Source organism: Aythya marila (genome assembly GCF_965140915.1).
Source record: "Aythya marila genome assembly, chromosome: 9".
In the NCBI taxonomy this organism is placed as follows: domain Eukaryota; kingdom Metazoa; phylum Chordata; class Aves; order Anseriformes; family Anatidae; genus Aythya; species Aythya marila.
The window spans coordinates 10146497-10168570 of NC_139050.1; the positions used below are offsets into that span (position 1 = coordinate 10146497).

The 22074-nt window shown below is 40.1% G+C and overlaps 1 protein-coding gene across 1 annotated transcript in view; it reads right to left on the reverse strand.

The window, feature by feature from the left end:
- The window catches only part of PCCB (propionyl-CoA carboxylase subunit beta), a 28074-nt gene continuing 6000 nt past the window's right edge, over positions 1 to 22074 (reverse strand). Inside the window, exons 5-15 of the mRNA XM_082767762.1 lie at positions 18725 to 18838; positions 15928 to 16038; positions 14563 to 14671; positions 13498 to 13618; positions 9684 to 9765; positions 7500 to 7623; positions 6428 to 6535; positions 2899 to 2999; positions 1628 to 1726; positions 1329 to 1422; positions 1 to 268 (exon numbers count right to left, since the gene is read on the reverse strand). Of these exons, the coding sequence (XP_082623888.1) occupies positions 147 to 268; positions 1329 to 1422; positions 1628 to 1726; positions 2899 to 2999; positions 6428 to 6535; positions 7500 to 7623; positions 9684 to 9765; positions 13498 to 13618; positions 14563 to 14671; positions 15928 to 16038; positions 18725 to 18838 (1185 nt within the window). The 3' untranslated portion in view covers positions 1 to 146. The remainder of the gene's footprint in view (positions 269 to 1328; positions 1423 to 1627; positions 1727 to 2898; positions 3000 to 6427; positions 6536 to 7499; positions 7624 to 9683; positions 9766 to 13497; positions 13619 to 14562; positions 14672 to 15927; positions 16039 to 18724; positions 18839 to 22074) is intronic.

Here is a 22074-nt window from a genome sequence, read left to right on the forward strand (position 1 = left end):
TGAGATATATACTATGATTTATTGATGATCATAGGCAAAATCAAAGTAAAATACTTCTATTGCAAGGTAGAACGCCACATAAACATAAAGTATTTGTATTCAGAATAGTGCCATGTCTTCCAGCATGGCCAAGTCCCTCCTTACACTCACAGTGGGATATTAGCATGTTTCTTCCAGGGACTGGACTGTGTTTTACTAGCCAGCACATCAAGGTCACGGCAGATGCGCGTGCGGGTGGTTGAAGGCTGGATGATATCATCAACAAACCCTGTAAAAGCAAACAAAAAACAGCCAACCATGAAGAGGTTGCCTGTCAACCTTCTATATATAGGTTGTGATGTAAATTTTCAAAATCAAAATAATATTTGAATAAACAGTTCACAAGTTACAAATTAACTTAAGAATTCAAAAATAGCCTAAAGAGGAAATACTCCAAGTTATAAAATTAGACGCAGTTGTTTGTTTGTTTGTTTGTTTAAAAAAAGCAAAAGCTAGCAAGCCAAAAAATTTTAGGGGGAAGGGACTTTATTGAGTACTGCACCTGTTACTGCAGAGTTTCAGGCATACCATCTCCACGAATCTACTATTAATTAGTCTAATTAGTCTGACTTAAAGGTTCAGAATTGCTGATTAGAAGAAGAATCCTTTAACTTTGCATGTACATCAGTCTATTTTTTTCTGGCTCAAACAACAATAATAGTCTACTACAAAACCAGAAGGAGCGATGCTGTAGATACTAGTTGTGATGGAAAAGATCTTGGATTGAGACTTCCCAGCTCTATGGCACTATTTACAGGAATTAAATGTAGTACAAAACCAATAGAGTAAGCCAGCATAACTGAAAACATGTAGAGCTGACTACAGAGTCTACAGAGCTGCCTTCCAGAGCACAGTTAGTGCTTTGAAGCTAGAAGTAAAAATTATTTTGAAAGAAAACCAGGAAAAATCATCCCAAGGATTCCTGGACTTCATCACTGAATTGGACTGTGACCATTTCTTAAGGCTACTGATCTGCATCTAGACCCATCAAGTAAATTGTCAAAGCACCTGTAATTTTTAACTAACAGTCTTGCGTTTCGTGGTGCTTCTATTGCCTACAAAATTGGAAGTAAGCTTTTCAGTGCAGTCCCTATATCTCAGCAGTCTCTTCCCATAAGAAGCCTTTTGGATGTGTTTTTGGTCTAGACGTGGCTTTCCTTCTCATGCACAAGTTATGGTATGACTTGCCTAAATAACTTACTAGCAAAAAGTTTACTCAGTAGCTACACATTTATCTACATGCAGTGTCAAACTCAAAACAAGGGACACAATGTGTAAGATAACGATACCTCTCATGGCTGCAGGAAAGGGGTTTGCAAATTTTTCCACATATTCTGCCTCTGCATCTGTCTCTTTTCCTCTGAAAATGATCTGGACAGCCCCCTAGAAAGATAAAGTTCACAGGTAAGTGAAAGTCTTCAGCCCACACAGCAGGAACCTGTCTGCTTTACCAGCTTCCTCCCTGCTCCCCCGTGTGCACACAGGTAAGTTGTTTCAGAGAAGACAGTCTTCATCTGGCAAAGCTGCCAATGTAAAGACTGTGATGGCTGCTGCACACCATCATGAGAGTCAGCCTGCGTTTATTCACCTTGGCACCCATCACTGCCACCTCTGCAGTAGGCCAGGCATAGTTCGCATCTCCTCTTAAATGCTTTGAACTCATCACATCATAGGCACCCCCGTAGGCCTGGAACAAAAACCAAGGGATTAATTAACATGAAGGGACCTCACAGAAGCAATAGCTTACTTTCTTCCTGCACCTTTTACCATTCCAAAAACAAGCAAGTGGGGCTAGACTTGTACCTGTAGGAGAGTGTGCAGAGCCTACAGGCTGTGATTTGGTCCATCAACACAACCGTACAAGGCTCTTGGCTTTTGCAAACACACGTGTTCAAGACATTTTCACTTCTTTGGTCAAAATCATGAAGAATTGTAAGAACTCCACTAAAACAATCTCTTCAGACTAGACATCACAAACTAGAACCACAAAAGAGCAGGGAAGGGAGCTGCTGAAATGCAAGGCCATTCTTGATGGCAGATAAAAGAGGAGTATGTGTATCTGCAGCACTAGGCCTCACCCTGCACATGCACTCAAACAAACCGACTGCCCTGCTTCTGGAATCTCCAGGCCAGGGAGCGCAGCACTCAGATCTGCAATGCTCCACTCTGGTACTGGAAGTGGTCCAGACAGCAATGGTAAATGGATACTGCAGAACTGCAGAGCAAACTGCAGCAGAGTCTGTTTCAAGGCATTCCTAAAAACTACAGCAAGGATGCAAGCTTGGGAAAAAAAAAGTAATATTCAGAAGGAACAGGGAAGGCAAAGGGATGGAAAGCTGAAAAGTTTTTTTTTTTTTTTTTTTTTGCTTTTTGCCATCCTAAGTCTACCAGAAAAAAGCTCATCAGGAAAATAAAAAAAAAACAACACAACTAAACAAACAAGGAGAAAGAGAACAGGAGGGACAAACCAGCAAGAAAAAAAGTGGAGAGAGATTTAGCTAAGTCTTTGGGAGCATAATGTACCTCATAGAAAAAGAGAAAGCAAGAAAATTAAGGGGAGTATAGGAGAAGCATATCGAGGAAAAGAAACAACACAAGCGTTAAGCCTATGAGGAAAGCAGAAAGACACAATCAGCACTGCTTCTGGAAAAGGAGACTGAAGTTGCAAGAGTACAGTGGCAATATTCTAAGAATAAAAGAAATGGCCTCTTGTACACTGACAAAGATAGGACAAATGGAGGTATAACAACTACAGAAAGCAGGGGGATAGACGTACAAAGCTTCACAAAAGTAAACTTGCTGTTAATAAAAATACAAACTCATTTTATAAACCACCACCATGGAATTATACCAACTCACTTTTCTGGTGATGACAGTAATTTTAGGCACAGTTGCTTCTGCAAAGGCAAACAGTAGTTTGGCACCATGACGGATGATTCCGCCATACTCCTGAGCCGTACCTACAAAAGACAGAAACATTTTTCACTCCAGGAGGTTCACAAAAAAAGGATATGCTTTTGGGCAAGTGTCATCATCTATTACCAGCAGCAAACAACAACCAAAATGGTGTTAATATCCAGGAGCAGGTAGTATCGCAGGTGATGTTCTCCATAAGATGCTGAGCAGTTCTACAAAACACCTCACCAAAAGAAGCATAAAGTAAGTCTCTGTGCGTGTAAGGTCACAGCAGTGTAACACTCACCAGATGGTATCATCCCAGGAACAAAATTCAGTTGCATAATTTTGAAGACTCCAAATGTGATTAGCAGAGAAACATGCAACCTAGATTCACTTCTCCAGAAACCCACACTTCCAAAAGCCTTTTTTCTAGACCATATTGTCTACCAGACCAAAGACCTGTGCTAGTCTTCCTTCAAGCAAGCCCAAGATGATAGACCTTAGAGGACAGAGCACGAAGTCCTCTGTAAGCAATCTCAAAGCTGGTAGTTCATGAGAACGAACATATGCAGCAAGTAGGAATACAGGTCATACATTTTTAGAGGCAATCCTACAAAGTTCTATGACAAGAACAGGCCTAGCTGATAGTCTGAGTCGTGACTTCTCTGAAGATACAATCAGAGTATTCAGCAGCTGTAGACTTTTATCAAGGCGCAGCTCCAGCAAATCAATACCTTAAAAAAAAAAAAAATACACTATCTTTGACCTCTTTGCAAAAAACGTAACAAAACCAAAATTGACGGTAATGCAATTATCAGGTTCAAATTCCTACCTGTGAGACCCACAGAAGATGGAAGACTTGTTTAGGTTTTTTGTATTTGCCTACGCTATTGAACTTGCAGAAGGAAATGGTCAAACCAAAAGTCTGACAAGATGAAAAAGCAAAAATGCACAAGATTCCAAAAGAAAAACATACAGTGATGAGCAAAAGCTGAGGTAATTACATGCAAAAATGAAAATAGGTAAATCCATGTCAACACTTGGGATCAGTCAGAGCCTTAAGGATAACTGATTGCTTTCTGTTAAAGCAAGCCAGGGGTAAAAACAAAACAAAAACAAAGAACTTCAAGCTGCACGTGACCCCAGCTTTTGGAGCCACCCATACGTTCAGAAGACTTGTCTCAGTGTCAAGATCTTAGGCCCCATACTTGCAAGAGCAACTCCAACCTTTCTGAGGAAGAAGTTCTGCAGCAACTATTTTCCCTCTTGCTGGCACAGTGTTCACAAGACCAGATGATTCTGATCCAAGCACCAAAAGCCCCAGCTGCAACAGCCAGTTGAGAGAATACGACCACCACAGGAGGTGTAACAAATTGATAAGTAACTTTGGAAAAGCCTTTACAGAATCCAGAGAAATAACAGAAAAACACTGCATAGATAGCAAGAAAGACAGCTAATTAATTCATCACCAAAAGACTAAGTAACTGCCAGAGGACACTTGGTATTGCTCTGCCTTGTGTACCCACAGACCACGCACGTGGAGGCAGTGCCTCTGGTTACCGTCTGTCATGATGGTGCCAGCAGTAAGGAACACGGATGGGATGAACCATGGGTGAGGACTGGCACTTGGAAACAGCAATCTCACGTAGTTCATTTCTAGGATTTCTGAATTTCATACCTCTGTGTATGTAACTCCCCAGTTATTTCCTAGCAGTTCATTCACCTGCTGACTTTTTTTTTTCCTCTTTCAGCACCTGAGGTTAACCTCTTAGAGCAATTTGGGGTCTTTTTAGTGAAAGGTTTAAAAAATAGAGGATTTTAAGTTAAATACGTTTTGTGAGATATTTTTTTTTTTTAAACTTACTTGGTAGTCTTATTTGGTGGCTTGACTTCAATGTTTCCACTCAAGTGTAATTTGAGTGTCCAATAGTGTATGCCTACACTTAAAAATGTCCGTTCTTAACTGCAATTTCACTTTGGGTTCTTGTATTTCCCTCCAGAGCGTTGGACTTGTCAAAAGTACAAAGGCTTTACAGTGGCAGACATCTGAACAGCCAGGTCTTATCCCTGGAAGCTGTCAGAAAACATCTAAGATGCTCAACCTACACCCAGAAGCTGGCAAGTACAAACCCTTCAATCTAGTCCCAATCTTAGTTTCTAATTCAGACTTAAATTCATTCAGAGTATGTTTCTTGAACTGAAATTCCTAATGGTAATGTACAAATTTTTCCAAACTCTGCAAAATACAACAGTGTAGAGTCACTAAAAAGCCTCAGATCATATTTTCTTTAGCTTTCTCTATTCTGTATTTATCTTCCATTTGTCTACTTTAAGACAACATTCAATTATGCCATAAAAAAATACTATTTCTAACTGGCTACATGGAAATAACTTTGTTCTTGGGTTGTATGTGGCCACACAGTGGCTACTGAAGTGCTAAGGAGAACCAAGTTGTTTCTTGATCCAAATAAGAATAGGAGAGTGTGTCTACAGGAGAGAAGGGAAAGGAAGCAAGAACAAAGAGGAAGTTATCTTCTGTATTGCCTCATTGCTAAAACATGCAAAATGTATTGCATTAAGATACGAAATTGAATGTTGACTAGTGGCATTGACTGAATTAGTCCAGTACCTCCAACGACAAGCAGATTTTGAACACAAAATGCATTTTCAAGGTGCCCTCAACTGACACTCCTAGCACAGCTTTGACCTGCGGCCTCCCTGCCCACAGGAGGATCAGCGGAGCTGCTCTCCCACAGAATCCCACCCACCCGCAGGGCTGGAAGCTGGGTACTGGACTGCTCGCCACTGCATCTGGGGAAGCCCCTGCCTTTGCAGAGCACTCTGGTAGCACTGCCTAGCCTATAGGCACATAAATAAAACAGATGAGTCTTTAAATGGACATGGAGTCTCATCACAGCAAAGAACATTAGTGTTATTTCCATGTCATTTATGGCACGGACATCATCTCCAGAGAGCACAGGGTTTTTACCCTAGATAGGCCACCAGCAGCAGCTTTGCAGTTGTACTGGAATCCCAGCCAGGAGGGCAGCTTAACTCTCCTAGACCAACAGGCCTTCACCTCACCCTCAGCCCTGGCCAAGTGGTCGTCCCAGTGTCTGTAAGCAGTCTGCTAACCAGTTCAGAACTAACTTGCTGTACAAACTGCCCTCTCTTCAGTGAAGCCCTGCAGAGCTCTGTCATCTTAAAACACACTTGCAGAAATATTATTGGCTTATTTAAGCAATCATTTGTTCTGGAATATAACCTGCACATCACATCCTATTGTGATGAGTGGTGTACTTACAATATAGAGTTTTTTGTTTGTTTGTTTCTTTCTTTCCCCAAACAGTAGCATTTTAAAATCCATCTTATTTAAGGTCCAGTATAATAAACAATCTTCTTAGGGAGTTATTAAAACAGGTTTTTACACTGCCACCTTCTCCTACCTCCCCTGCCCCAAAACTAACTGAAATAAAATGACAAGGCATACCTGGCAAAAATCCAGGAACATCCACAAAAGTAATCAGAGGTATGTTGAAAGCATCACAAAAACGAACAAAGCGGGCTCCTTTCACGGAAGAATTTATGTCTAAACAGCCTAAAGTTAAGAAAACAGGGTAAGGTGTTAATGATCTGCTAATGGCAGTAATTCAAGGCAACATCAAATTCACACTGTATTTTAGCTGTACTGTCTTGAGAAGAAAAAAATCTTATCTATAGCTAATGTAGAGATTATAATGAATTTTGCTGTTTCAGCACTAAGATTGAAGTACAAATTACATTTCTACAAGCAGTCATTTCATTTTTCTGAAATAACCTACAATTTCAATATCCTCTGGCAACAACCATTGTGCATAGAGAGCTCCTATCCCAAGAAGTCTCAGGTTAAATCATATTCTTGTAATTTACAAAAAAATCTTCTGTTATAATTTTATCTGCATTGATTTTTTTTTCCAGGTCATTCACTGGAACTATGCAAAAAAATTTTTGCAAAAAAAATCTCTCCCCAGTTAAAAAGGGAAGGGTGATCTTAGCTACAGGTGTTTGTAACTTTATATCTAAATTACTTGAGATTGAGCCCCACACTTGTACGTCTGAAACTTTCATTTCAGAAATTTGCATTTTCAGAAGAGCTACACTACAGAAGAGCTTTAGGTATCTAAATGCTGTGGAATTTAAGTATGCAGTTTCCATGTTATGTTTAATCCAATTAATTACAGGCTGCTGCCAAGTCAGTGGTGGTCTTCTGCCCACCCTGTTTATGTGCTGCTACCACTTCCCTTGTGCTAGATACAGCAATCCTTTTGTTACATGTTTTTTTGATTCAGTAAAGAATTGTGTGGGTTTTTCTCAGGCAGTTTTACAACTCTCAGCAAGCAAGTTACAAAAATGCATGACGAGATTCAAGACAAAGGAAGTGGTAGAAAAACGCAGTATGATTGAGTGGCAGACAATACAAACCCTAACCAGTTAATTTCATAGCCAGGCAGCAAGCGTGCAAAAAAAGACAAAACACAGTTCATTAAAAAGTTTCACATCAGACTCCTACAGCTGTTTCTAACCTGATGCTACTTTGGGTTGGTTGCCCACGATCCCAACAGTTCTTCCATTCATCCTTGCAAATCCAACAACAATGTTTCTGGCATAGGAAGGCATGATCTCGAAGAATTCCCTTTCATCGACAATCTGCAAGAGAATTAGGCAGTGCCCTCAGGATGACATGTTTATTTCTCTACATAGGCAAACACAAAATCAGCTGTTAGTATCAGAAATCTTAACATTTCAGAATTTGCCGAAAAAGAAAAAAAATGGAGAAAAAATATTTTTGTCATCATCTTTGAAAGAAACGTCTAGTTCTGCATTTATTATCAAAATTGCCACTTAAGCATTCCATCAGATAAAATCATCTTTAAGAGACTTCCTCTGTAGTAAGCCTGTTTTCCTAGCTTGTAACAAATAAAGATCTCAAGCCAGATGCTAAGAACTTGTTTCTCACAAGGCAACTACTGGCGAACTGCACTTTTAGAATAACAGTTTCCAGTGATAAAAAGCAAACAGTACTTCTTGAACTCGGGAACTTTCCACTATATATTTTTAATACCTACGCTATTTCTTTGCAAGTTCAGAGCGCTTTATTAATAATAGAGACCAACGTAAGATGCTCTGCTGCAGCCAAAGAGCTGTGCACATCTCTGAGGTCACTGATGTTGCGTATGATAGAGGGGAACGGAGAAACACTTATCTGCAGCAGAGGGAATAAACGAGCTACATCAAACACACCTAACTGGAAACACAAATCCTTGGTCGCTGCACTTCTCTCTGAGGTTGAAGTTCCAGTGTGTGCTCTGCAAAGTGACATCCACTGGTGTGTAAAGCAGCATCAAAATTCACATGTTCAAAAAAAGATCATAATTATACATGGAGCACTGGCGACACCTATACATGGCTGCCAAGTGTTTTCTACTATAACTCCTTGTTTTCAACTATTTATGACAACTTCACATATACGCACTGCAGTTTGACAGTCCTTCCAGAGAATGAGGCAAATGAAAAGGTGCAAAAAATCTATTATTTAATGTATTATTAATATTTTATTTCCTTTCCTAATACTTCTGAGAGTCTGTAGGTGTTTGTTTTTTTCACTAATTCACTTAAGAATGTTTTTAAATCTCAGCTTTTCACTTGGAACAGATAGTACTGAAATTCAGAATGGAAGAAACTACAGATTAAAAGTGTATCCCGAGCTTTCCTTTTTCCCCTAAAATTAATCTTAGGGCAGCCAGTTGCAAACTGAGAAGTGTTCACTGAGTAAGGGGGTGGAGAGAGACAGTCAACTAAAATAGCAAAAGGGAAAAACCTGGAAAAATGCTACAAACCTGAACTCTCCCCAGCCACCGTATACAAGCATATACAGAGCGCCTGTGAAACTGCGTTACTCCATCACCTCAGAACCCTCGATCACCTGCCATTCAGCATCTGACTGGTAGAAGTACCAGATGGAAATTGTAATATTCAAAATGCAGACTCCCCAGGTGCTCTGCACCTTACAAACCTGTTCTCTGCACATTTGTTTACAATGTAGTAAGTTGTTATAACTGTAAAAAATGAATTGCTCACTTAGGCAAACGAATTACCAACATTGCTTATGTTTCTTTCATAAAATCTCCATTATTTATATATTACAATACCAGTTTTTAGTTAAAAAAGAAAAAAAAAAGTTTCTTTCCCAACCACCCTCCCAGGAGACGTGCCTCACTCAGTGAAATATTGATGCTAGAGTTTGCAAGCTTTTGAGTGCTTGACTTAGAATTAAAAAGACATTCTTGCATTTTGTGTATGTAAGTGACTCAGAATAATTGGTGACGTGTAGCCCTTTGAAAGTCCTCTATGAAGTTTATTACCCTTTATGAAAAAAGTGATAAAATTCAAGACAGCAGTTAACAAAGGGAGGTTCAACTTTACATGGAAAACTGAGTTATAGCATCTTTTATCTGTACAGTTATGCATGTAGCATGCAGAGATATATCCTGAAAAGAAACACTGAGATTCCTTTCATGTGCTAAAATCTTGTTTCTGTAGCTTTTGTTGTCCCTTCATGCATGACCACTACACAGGGGAAAAATATGTAACCTGTACAGACTGAAAATCTTAAAGTGGCAGGTTATTAGCTTCTTTCCATTATTTACATCTATATATACACAGAATGTAAGATATTTATACTTTTCTCAGCAGACTGGCAGACTTACAGCGTGTATGATATCCAGCATGTCGTAGGCTTTAGTAGATTCCATTGGGACAATTGTGTCCAGCTCAGGAACCAAACGGTCACTGCAGAAAATAAGGGTAAAAGCAACAGTATTTACAGATCAGGTGAACACCAAGAAAAGAACACAGGCAAGCAATTCCCACTCTGAAACTTCATGGGAGCTGCTCCTCGAATGTGGGGAAGGAGACAACGCTCGCTGCAGCCCCTGGTGCCGCCAGCCACTGAGGGGATGATTTGCTGCTCTGAGCTCCTTGGGGAGGAAAACGCCTAACCGACCTCGTCCTGAAAGAGACATCTCTTTTGCTGGTACCTCTGCCCATGAGCTCACCCCCTGGACATCCACTTTCTCGTCTCTGACCAGAGGAGCCACTGTTGATTGCCTGTGCTGAGTGCCAGGAGGCAGACTGCAGGGGCACTGGAGGCAGGTCCAGCAGCACTTGGGGAAACCATTGGGCAGATGCTCAAGTGTTCACCAGAGGCAGCACAGCCTGATTTCCCTGGAGTTACAGCTGCAGGGCTGGGATGGTTTCTCCTGACAAGGTTTCCTTGTCATGTACCTGGACCTACTGCACATAACAAATTTAGTAGCTGCATATTTACAACTCTGTGCAGCATGGGCTTTCCCTGCCCATGCTGTCATTTGACTAAAACTGTCATTTGACTAAACTTAACCACAGGAAACTTTTCCATACTTGCCTCCCCTGCACCAACCAAGCAGAGAATGGTGGGAGGAGAAAGCACGTCCATTCACAGCCTCTTTGGTGTAATGGCTGGGGCTGCAGGATCCTTACCATTATTTGAGTTATCTCAACAACGGTGCACTTCATGTGGAGCTTCACATTTACCAAAATTGTGCCACCCTGTTAGCAGCTCACACTATCAGCTACCTCCGTCTTCAGTTTTATTAGTTTTGTTAAGGACTTCAAAAGTGTTTGCACTCACTGGGCCTCTGGGCTAATTCGCAGTCCCAAGGGGTGTCAATTTTTATGAGTCACCGCTGAAAAGGCTTCCAGGAATATATTTGTACTATTCCTTACAAAACCACTCTTCTCTATCTGTTATAAATTGTGTTTCTGCAAAGTTTTTCTTGGATTACTATTTTAATGATGCCATGATTCATACACTTAAAACGATACAACCCAAGGCTCTACACATCCAATTTAAAACTGAAGTAAATGATCTGCAGTTTGTCAGAATCAGGCAAAAAGTAGTAACATCAGTCCCTCAGCTGTCTCTGTGCTCACATGCAGGGACTAGGCAGGCACAGCTCCATGCATAGAGAGAGTAACCCAGTGAATCTTACAGCGATGTTTCCAGTTCATTTCCACAATTAAGAGTATTCCATGCAAATAAATTTATAAAATGTTACAATGAAACCTTAATCAGCTGAAAGTAACCAAATCAGGATACTGAACCCCAAGCTACAATGAGTCTAAAGCTTTTGTTTTCCCATGAAGTAGGTACAAATGTGTTTTAAATTCTGTCTATTACTTATGGATCATATTCTCAGGTATCCCAAGGGATAAGGAAAATGGAAAATAGAAATTATTGCTCCCATAAATTCACAGAGATAGAGAGGGAAATTATAATGGCAGTAAAATCAACAACCATTGGTAAAATGAACACATTACCCAGGAGAAAAAAATTGTCACAGATAAGGGACATCTGGAGCTTTCTAGTAGGGTCACTGGACACAAAAGGCTGAGAATTGTGTTTAAGATCTCGTTTATCAGAAAAGATTTGTTCTTCATCATCAAAGCAGTCATCTGAAGACCGAGAGCTTGAGAAAACTGTCACCCAGATCGTTTTCTATTACACAGAAGTATGAAATTGCACGAGGTTACCAGCAGTCAGTAAGTACCTCCTCCAGAAAGTGTATGCATACTTCAGGCTTTCAAGGAAACCGAACTTGCTTACAGTCAAAAACACCATTAGTTAAAATCACACCACACAATGTAGAACTAGACGTTCTTCAAAGCTGGCGGCCGTAAGCACCATAGGAACCCTCTAACTTTTTACAGTATTCAAGCCACTGGCATTAGAAACAAAAAACTAACCAGCATGAGTTTCAGCAAACAAACCTGACATTTCTCAACACCCCAAAGAACCTAACTGGAGAGGGAAAGAAAAAATAGAGAGGGAGAGTGCTTCTGGAGTTAACAGTGAAGATGAGAGTATTTCACATTTCATTTACATTATTAGTGGCAATTCTTCTGGCATAAAAATGGAGCAAGGAGAATTAAATTACTCTAGTGGAATGGGTTTTGACTGAAGGATCAACCACAATTCAAAGCAAAAGGAGTCCACTCAGATGTCAGCGTGCTCAGGTGAAATATTACCAATATAAGTACTAAGAAAACAAAACTGGAGAAATACTGGAGATGCTGCTATACAAACAGGTAAATTTACCAAGCAGATCTGTCTTCACATGTATAAAGACAACTAAGTTGAACTTCTTAATACAAATTACCGAGTATTTATTATACTGTGATCCTCTAATAATATATCCGGTGCTACATAAAAAATTGTCTCATTTAATAAAGAACTAATCTCTCAATTAGTAGCTACAGGGTAACTGAAGCTTCTCACAAGCAAATAAACTGCCCATCATAAGATACAATGATTAAAAAATGGACTGTTGCTTCCATAATGAAATTCAAACATCACATTCAAGTCTACAGAAGCTAAGTATCTCTTACAACATGTTGAATGCTTAGAAAACAAGTGCTTACCTCAGAGATAATCCCCCAAATTTACCAAACAATACAAGAAATTTGCTCTTGTTTCTCATTATCAAGATAGAGCAGTCTTCCGGTTTAATAAACTCTTAAAGATCAACATCATAGAAAATTTAAGGACATGTAACTAACTGATTTTGTCTGACCATTCTCAAAACAGCAACTGGCAAATTTATTTCTCTTAACAGTGAACAATGTATTTCAGACACCAAAACAGTGATCTGTGAAATTGGTCTGAAAAATCTCCCCAAATTGTTTCAAAGATATTGCAAAGAACAGTGAACACAAAGAGAGGATAACTGTCCCAACTCCCACGTTCAAATCTACGCAAAGACAAACACCACACACACCTAAAACCAAAAGGAAGAACGAGTGTAGGAGCAGCTCCCACACAGGGAAGTGTGGCAACCTTTCAGGGTTTACCTCCAGAAAGGGCTGAACGAGGGGTGCAGCTGGCTCAGGTTAAAAGGCGTTTATTCCACTGACATTCTGTCTTTACTTCCACGAGCAAGGTTTCCTACTGAAGCAGTCCCATGCTGGCTCTCTCTGTCTCAGAAAAAATCTGATTAATATCCCAAAGGCCTTTCTTCACTGTCAACTACATAATGGGCCTGATAGACAGCAACCTAACACAAAAAGTGTTTAGCCTCCTTTACCTCTGTTGCTACCACACCTCTAACCTTAACGAACCAAACTTACCCAACAGACACATTACTGACAAAGCAGGGCAAGATCCCCACTTTGGTGCACTGTGCAACCTTCTGCCTCACTGTGTTCGTTTGAAGGACTGTGAATCTGGATACAGATTACTTTTCCCCAAGTCCTGTATACAGCCTGCCTAACACTGCTTTCAGAAAATAAAACGTTAAATCTAACAATGAGCATGTACGTATATACACATGCACAATGAAACACCTCCCAGATTGCCACACTACAGCACAGGAGTATCAGCCAAGTGCCTGGGCACAAGACACTCATTTCTTTACACTCCTTGTGCCAGAGAAGCCATGAAATTCAGTGGTCAGAGACCACAGATCTCAGCCAGTGTCCTCTTACCTGGGGTCGTGGCATTCACAGACTGGAGCAGGGTCACGGTTGCTAAGAGGTAAATAATTAAAGAACTCCCGGAGATTAAGTAAAGCATCTATATCATTCTCAAAGGCCCTGTGTGCGACGCCTGGAAAGAAGCAATTATTGTAATTATTTTGCAATGTTTCATTTTCGAGTATGTATCCATAAAGATACAAAGAACTAACAGCAAGATCTTTTAAACATAGTCTATTAACAATTGGGAATTTCAAACAACCAAATCTGACCAGCTAAAAATGCCTACAAAATGCATGGCTATATTAGCCTTTTTCCATAGCAGGCCTGGATTGTTGATTTTATATTTAAAATAACGTGAACTGGTTTATCAGCTGTCACAGGCCTAGCAGGATCCCAACCTCCTGGAATTCAATCCAGGTTGTGGACTTGAGCTTTGAGCTGCATGCTCTTCTGTAAAGGCTGGATCCAAAGGGGGTGGGTGTGCACACGCACGTGTGTGTGCCTGGTTTTGTTTCATCAGCAGCACAGTTCACACAGAATTTGAGATCCCAAATGAGCCTCAAGAAGATTCACAAGTCACCAAGTCTCCCCAGAAGAATTTTTTTTTTTTTTAAATAGAGCTCCATCTCACAATGGCACTTGGTTTTCAGTTGGGAAGTTCAACCAGCCATGCTACTAGGCAAACAAGGCATCGTTAACAATCTTTTCGACCTATGCAAATTTCTGGAAACAAGCAGAAAACTCACCACCCCAAACCTGCCTTGGGAGCTCTGCCCTCCTACAACCTTTTCACTTCTGGAATCTTCTGGATTTGCTACTTTCTCCTCAAAATACCAGAACTCTCCCGCACTCCTACTTTTCCTATTTTGTCTTCCATTACTAAAAGGGACTGCTAAGAGAGCCCTACATGCAGTAAGATCACGAGTCTAAGTAGAGCTTTAACGCTTAGACTCAACTGAAGCAATGCCCGTGACTGCAAAGATCTGTATTAGGTAATCAGCTGTGGAGCCAGAACAACTCTGTCATATACTCTGAAGAACAATTAGCACATGAAGTAAACTATCCAGGCCTCACCAGACACAGCTGTGTGCGTCTTCGCACCCCCAAGCTGCTCTTGTGTGACATCTTCATTGGTAACAGACTTAACTACATCTGGGCCAGTGATGAAAAGATAGGACGTATCCTAGGGGAGGGAATAAAGCAAAAACAGTCAGTAAATACTAGACCCAAGCTGAAAAAGCACCTAAGGAAAAGTGACGGTCTCTAGAGACTTTCTCCAAAATAAGAAAACAGTATAACATAAGGAAGAAATTCCTAAAAAAAATCCCTATTGTATTATACTACAAATCCACAGAAAAGTCAGTTATCTACAGGTTACTTGGGAAAGTTATTCTTGACGTTCCATGAAGAATAAAACTGCATCCAATTTAATTTAACCTAGCCTCAATATGGAGACATACTTTGCCATTTCCATACACCTTTTATTTTCAATTTCTGTACTACTCTCTCTGCATACAATATCTGTTTATGCAGAAAAATAATTTAAGACAAAAACGAATTGTTATGTAAAGACTACAGCATGTGCTGCTATTTCCTATGACAAACCAGGAAAGACTTGTTAGCACTGAAATACACCTGAAGAAAGACAGATGGAAGAACTTTTTGCTGAGTATCCATGGAACTTTAAATTGAATAGGAAAGAATAATTATGGTTCTACCAGTCAAAGTACTAGTATGAAATGCCTAAAAAATACAAGGGGATGAAATGTTTGTCTCATCCCACCTATAAACACTGAATTTGGATGTTACAAAACTCATTAACAAAAATTCTTCTGAAGCTCTTTATAGGCATTATTCTTTCTCTAAAAATCAATTGAGACAGCCTTTTTCAATATTTCCCTGTCTGTGTTTGAGCAGGAACTGTCACAACCTACCTGCAATCAATACCTGCCAGGAGCACAACAAATCTAACAGTTTATAAAATGAGGTAATGGTGGGTGTTCAAAACCAGGTTGTACACTTGCCATGCTACCTGATCGTATGGAATTGGCAACCTTGGCATTCCATTTGGTAATGGATTGGACGATTTGGTAATATATTAAGTACTCTTATATCAAATGCTTTAGACTGACTTTCTTTAAAACTGACACTTAATACAGAAACTATGCAGTTTTGTTGTTGTTTTTAAATGAGTATCTTCAACAAAGTGCTTTTTAACAAAAAAATTAATCATCTCTTTCTCTATCCTATGTGCAAAATAATGGAACAGACTATTCCGGTCCTGCTGACAATGACATTAATGATATTCCTGCAGCAAATTCCAAGCCTTTACTGTTCCAAAGCAGGAGACCCTCACCAACCAAATCCCTGATCCACAATCAGTCTGACTGTGACTGATCAATGCAACGAGCAGCACATCAGGACACACTGCACCCTTACCTTCACCATGAATGTGAAATCAGTTAAAGCAGGTGAATACACGGCTCCGCCAGCACAAGGGCCCATAATGAGGGAAATCTGAGGAACTACCCCAGAGCACAGAACATTTCTCTGCAATAGACAAAAAACAGACATCTAGTTTTTACACGCCCACCCAAAAAAAAGTGTCTGTATCTTTAAATCTGTTCAGACATTCTGCAAGAATTCACAATCACAAACAGGAGAAGACAGCTGGGCTTATTTACTGGGAGACAAACAGCTGGACAGAATGCCTTGATGCAAATAAAAGCAAGATAATTGTTTCTACTGTTTTGCTTCTTTCTGTTCCTGAGCACAAAAGTACAAACTATCAACAGGCAGGAGAAGGTCACCACACCATACGAACTCTACTGTTTTAGTCACTATCTTAATCTCCCACATTCTTGCACTAAATCCTCCATACTTGCTCAAAACGATAACAGAAGCAAATTAAGTGTACTTACCTCCCAAAAGTGAACTGCAACCTGGTCCCTTAAGTGGACAGAAGGGGCCATTGCACCCATACTGAGAACAAATCCATTATGCAATACTGCAAGGAAATGTCCTAAGCATGAACTCACTTGTCATGTTTTCCAAGTTGCAATAAATTTGATCTTTCTGTGCATCATTTCCAGCCTTATATTGGAGGAATAAAGGTCCAGAGGGATAAGAAATTCAGTATTAGAAGTGGTTGGCAATAACACCTGGAATACTGAAACTGTCTAAAGTGAGTATGACAGATCTGGAGCACTTCCCAGAACTTAGTGATACACTTTAAGCATCAGTTAAACCTATAGTTTCTGCACCTCATGTTTTTTTGAAGAAATACTAAAACTTGGTAGAAAGGGAAGTCCATGTAAGGGCTCTTTTAATCTCATGTAAGGCCTCTTTCAATCAAAAACAAGACTGGCTGGCTTCTCATGGCTACATTTGGAGCTTCGTATTCTGTTTTGGGCCCCAACAAGTCTGACAAACTGGAACGCATCCAGGAGATATCACCAAGACTGTCAGAGACAGTAGGAGTAGGCAGTGTCCAAAGAGAGGCTGCAGGAATGGGGTTTGTTCAGCCTGGAGAACTAAAACCAAAGGGAGAGCCTTCTGCTACTTGCTGTTATGCTGAAGGGTTCTTATACAGAGGACTGAGTCAGACTCTTCAAAGACCCATTTTTTGGGAAGCAATGGGTTCAAGTCATAGCAAGAGAAATTTCAACTAGATAAAAGAAAAAAAAAAATTGAAAAAAAAAAAAAATCTATGAGGATGGTTTAGCACTGGAACACAGGCCCAGCAAGGCTGTCAAATCTCCATCCCTAGAGATATTCATAACATGACAGGACAAGATTAAGCAACCTGGTTTACCTTTAAAGCTGACCCTGCTTTGAGCAGAGTGTTGGCCTATGAACCTCCAGATATCCCTTCTGACCTGAATTATTCTGTAATTCTATTCTAAAGTGGTAAAGCTGATGGTTGGCCATGGTCAGCCATTAATCAAAGAAACAGAAAAGCAAGAGAAAAGTTAATTTTGGAAAAAAAAAAAAAAAAAAAAAAAAACATTGCCCCAAACATACCACATGGTTGTAAAAAAGAAAGAACTGGAAACAGGATGAACTTTGTCCTTTTGGTCAGTGCTACAAAAATCAGATGGCATTGACTCATTCAGGTGCCATTATGTTACAAAAGAAAAACAAAAGCCAAAAACACACATGCAAAACTAAAGCAAAAAGAAAACTTCCAGTAAGATGACTGATGATGATTCTCAGGATCTATCCGTCACTTGCTTTCAAAACAATTCTAAAACGTGTTGGTGATTATTACTTTTCCCACCATTTGCAGTAAATGACATATCTCATTCCTACTGAAAGCACATCATGTTTGTGTTATGTTCACTTACTTTAAAACTGTGTGTTTTGGAAGGCATAAAAAATAATGTCATTTCAGTGTAAAAAAGTCTTTAGAATGAAAAATACAGTAGAAACAAAATTTTCACCAGTCTAATCAGTCCTGGCTGTCCTCAAACAGTAAGATTAATGAGTTCCATTGTACTGCAAACTGTTCATCGCACAGAAACCTCTGATTTGCATTTTTTTTTCTTCTCTCATTGACCCACCATCTTGATAGAACTTGGTGCTTCTGATCTGAGTTCTCACATTATCTTCAAGCGCGCAGTGTTTGATTTACTCTACATCCCCCTTTCTGCAGCAGAAAACTCACCATTATCAGCCCTACTGAAAGCAAATCTGCTCTGTCAATTCTTGACATGTCTGTATCTCAGACAGGACACAGGGACAACTAGCGGTGGATCGCAACCATCACTCACCTAACAAAACACTAGAGCATGCCCACTTGTCTCAGAAAACACATCAACACTTTGTGAGAAATTACAGCCCAACACATGCGATTTGTACTCAGCGTGAATCACAAAATTAAATAGTTGTTTGGGCTTCTCTTCCAATTAAGGAAATTGCCTGTTCTTCCGACAAAGCTCACTATCTAGTGAAACTCCTACAGAGCTTTTAATCAGCTCACAGTACTGGACAAGGTTTAGCATTACTACTGTTTAACAGATGGGTAAATGGAACTAACAAGTAATTTGACTAAAGCCAAAACCAAGAAGAACCAAGAGGACAGCCTGTGTCTTGCAAACTGCTTTATCCACCAGGTAACACTGGCTGAAATAGGATGACAGCATCCTAAAAGTTTACTTATAAACACCAACTTAAAAACAGGCTTTGTCCTTCTTTGTGGATGGCAAGCCTTCTGGTCATCCAGCAGGCTACTTACCAAAAATATATCTGCATAGCCAGCCAGTGACTCCACTCCCTCCTGAATACGGGCTCCTCCTGAGTCATTCAACCCAATCACAGGTGCGCCAACCAGGGCAGCTTGATCCATGACCTGGAGATGAATACAAAATCCTTGTTATTTACCTAGGTAAGCTAAAGCAGCCCCCACCTTCCTCATCGAAGTGTATATCCCCTAGAAAAAAATCCACCTAACAGAATTTGAACTGCTTGCGTAGCACTTAGCTTCTTCTCCTTCTCTTGTGTTAATTAGCAGTCCCTAACTGCTTACGGACACACCATATTTTGGCTCATTCAGACTGTAGGCACATTTAATCCCTCACGTCCATCAATATTTATCTGCCTTACTAGCTCTGCATCACCCAGTGCTTGTGCTAATTGACACAGTCACAGAGGTTTGGACCAGAAAGGGCCAGAGACTTCTCTGTTCATGAGAAGTCTCAATTGCACCTAAACCAGTCCCTTGTGCAAGTCCAACCTATTCTTCAATGTTTACTGCAGTGGTGACCATGTAATCTCCATAAGCATTATATCTAACACTTGACTATCGTTCTTCACAGAATCATCTAGGTTGGCAGAGACCTCCAAGATCACCTAGTCCAACCTCTGACCTTACACTAACAAGTCCTCCACTAAACCATATCACTAAGCTCTACATCTAAATGTCTTTTAAAGACCTCGTTACAAGTTCTTTGAAAAGACTACATTTTTGAAATTTAGAACCATTACTTCCTTCTCAACACACGGTAGACAGGGAGACACTCTGTCATTTACGAATGCCTCTGCCTTCATAAACACCCAAGTACCTCAATCTCCCCTCTGTCTTCTTATTTCCCTTCATGTTCCTACACTAAGCAACATCAATTCAATCACATGGTCTTTCTACAACCTGTTCTCCAGCTCTCTGATCATTTTGGTAACTTGCCTCAAGATCATACGCAATACCGCAGCAGAGTATTGAGTGGGAAGATTAAATTCCTTACATGTTATTTTAAATATCCTTGCTTATTAGATCCCAGCAAAACATCTGCTATTTTCATAACATTGGCATATTATATTAAAATCTGCTTCAACTCCTAAATATTTTTTCTGTAAAACTACACATGGTCAATCAATCTCCATTTTGGTATTTTAAGTTGCTTTTTCCTGCCCTTTCAGTCACTGTTACTCAATTATATCTTATTTCAGACTATTTTTAACTTTTTAAAAGTCAGTCCCGTCTTCCAGAGGTCTTGCAGCATCCACGTTGGATTTTATATTGCCTATAGAAACACAGTAAGCATACTCGGTCACGTTCAAATCAGTAGCACCTCAGCAGTACAACTCCAACCAGAACACGAATCAGAAATAACTGTCTCTTGAGTGTCTGCAAGTAGAAACAGCTGAGAGCTAACAAAGTAAACCAGGGTTCTTCAAGCTTTGTGCCTGGGTGCCCATTTAAAAGTTGGAACATCGCCGTGGCAGACATGGGGAATGACTTTCCAATTTAAATAAAATCCCAGGTTTAAAAGCCATCTGTGTGGGTTGCAAGCAGAGGCACTGTGAGCCGCGAGTGGCCTTGTTTACTTAGAGGAATGTTAGGCATGGAGTTATCAAATGTCTTATTAGAAATCAGTTGGCATTTATTGCTTCTTCCCAGAAGGCCTGTTATCCTATCAGGTCAGGTTAGTGAAACAAGTTCACCAACACTTTTTACTGCCTTCCAAGGACTTACAAGACGGATTAATTACTTATTTCAAGGTGTTTCCACCTAAATTCCTAAAATGAAAACCTAAAATAAAGCACACATCAGTATGCACATTTAGACTACTGAAAATGTGCTTATAGACTTGAGAATAGACTTTTTTTTTCTGTACTGCCAGTTTTTTGGGGAATATTTCAGGCTTCACTCTCAAAAACACTTATTTTTCTTCATCTCATGGACTCAACAATTGTCTTGAAACTTGACATCATAGGTGCACATTAAATAAATAGGTTCTGAAGTGTTCTCCACCACAAGTGGAACACATACTACCCTGAAGAGCCACACTAAATCCCTATTGCTTCAGGGAAACCACAGGCATTTAATGTGGTCTGAAAGACCATAAGGCTCTTCTGCAAAAGGAGTAGGCAATCTGTAGCCCAGACGTACCTCCCTGGTAGATGTGCTGCAAGATACCAAATAGCCCTGCCCCTCTGTAACTCCAGGCAAAAAGCCCATGGCAGATGATCACCACCAAAGTGGCAGATCTCCAGAAAAGTCCCACTGAGCAAAAGCAACTTCACCCCTACATTCTGTGACATTTTACTTGCCTCAAGCAACCGATAAGGTTTGCAGGAGCCAAGATTGTCTCCCAGAACTGATTTCTGCTTCCCACAATCCAGCCCAGTAAGAGCTAAAAGAAACGTGACAGACAGCACACACCCAGACAGTCTTCTCTGAGCTCTGCGCTGCCCAAGCTGCAGCCTCAGACTGAGCAGTTAATGCACCCAGACCCTTCAAACTTTGGAGTCTACCACTGAGACTGATGCCAACTGAATGCAGTAACAACAAGAAAGACTCTTATTTTTTCTAGATTTGCTAGAATACTCTCTCTGCTTCTTTACCAATACTCTCTCTGCTTCTTTACCAATACTCTCTCTGCTTCTTTAGAAAACTGAAGTTAAAAAAAAAACAAAAGGCAGGAAGCATCCCATCATTCCAGTACCAGTACTTCCCTCCCATCACAAAGAGACACTGCAAAGCTCCAGTGTAAAAGGATAACACAAATGTTTTTCCCAATATCAATACCTGGTAAAGCCAAGTATTTATGATCCAGCCCAAAGTCTTTGTGTCTTCCAGTTTTATACCCTTCACTGCTTAAGGGTGTATGCTAAGAAGTAGTAATTCCAGCAGGAAAAAAGGCCTTGTGCTCAATACCTTGATTCCAACTGCACAACAAGAAAAATTCTGGAATTTTCCCTCAGCCCATGCCACTGAACACCCATGCATGAAAGAGCCGTTGTCCTCCACACCCCTGGGATTCAAACACCAGCTTTTCCCATGAGATGAGCAGGCAAACAAGAATAGCCACAAGTGCCTAATAACAGAAGCTCTGAGTATCAAGGTGACCTCTAAGTTGTAAAACTGTTTGTCTTCAGATTCCTTACTTGTTACATTTGCTTTTTATAAATGCTACACTTCACATAGCACTGTTTGTAGGAAGAAGTTTCTTCCAAGTCATTCCATATTTCTCCAGTAGACAATGGCTACTTAATCTATATTCATAGTTCGCAAGTCTCTCTAAGCTTTTGTACCATAGCAGAAAGTCAACTTAAATAAAGTGTATATTATTTAGGAAAGCCCTCTTA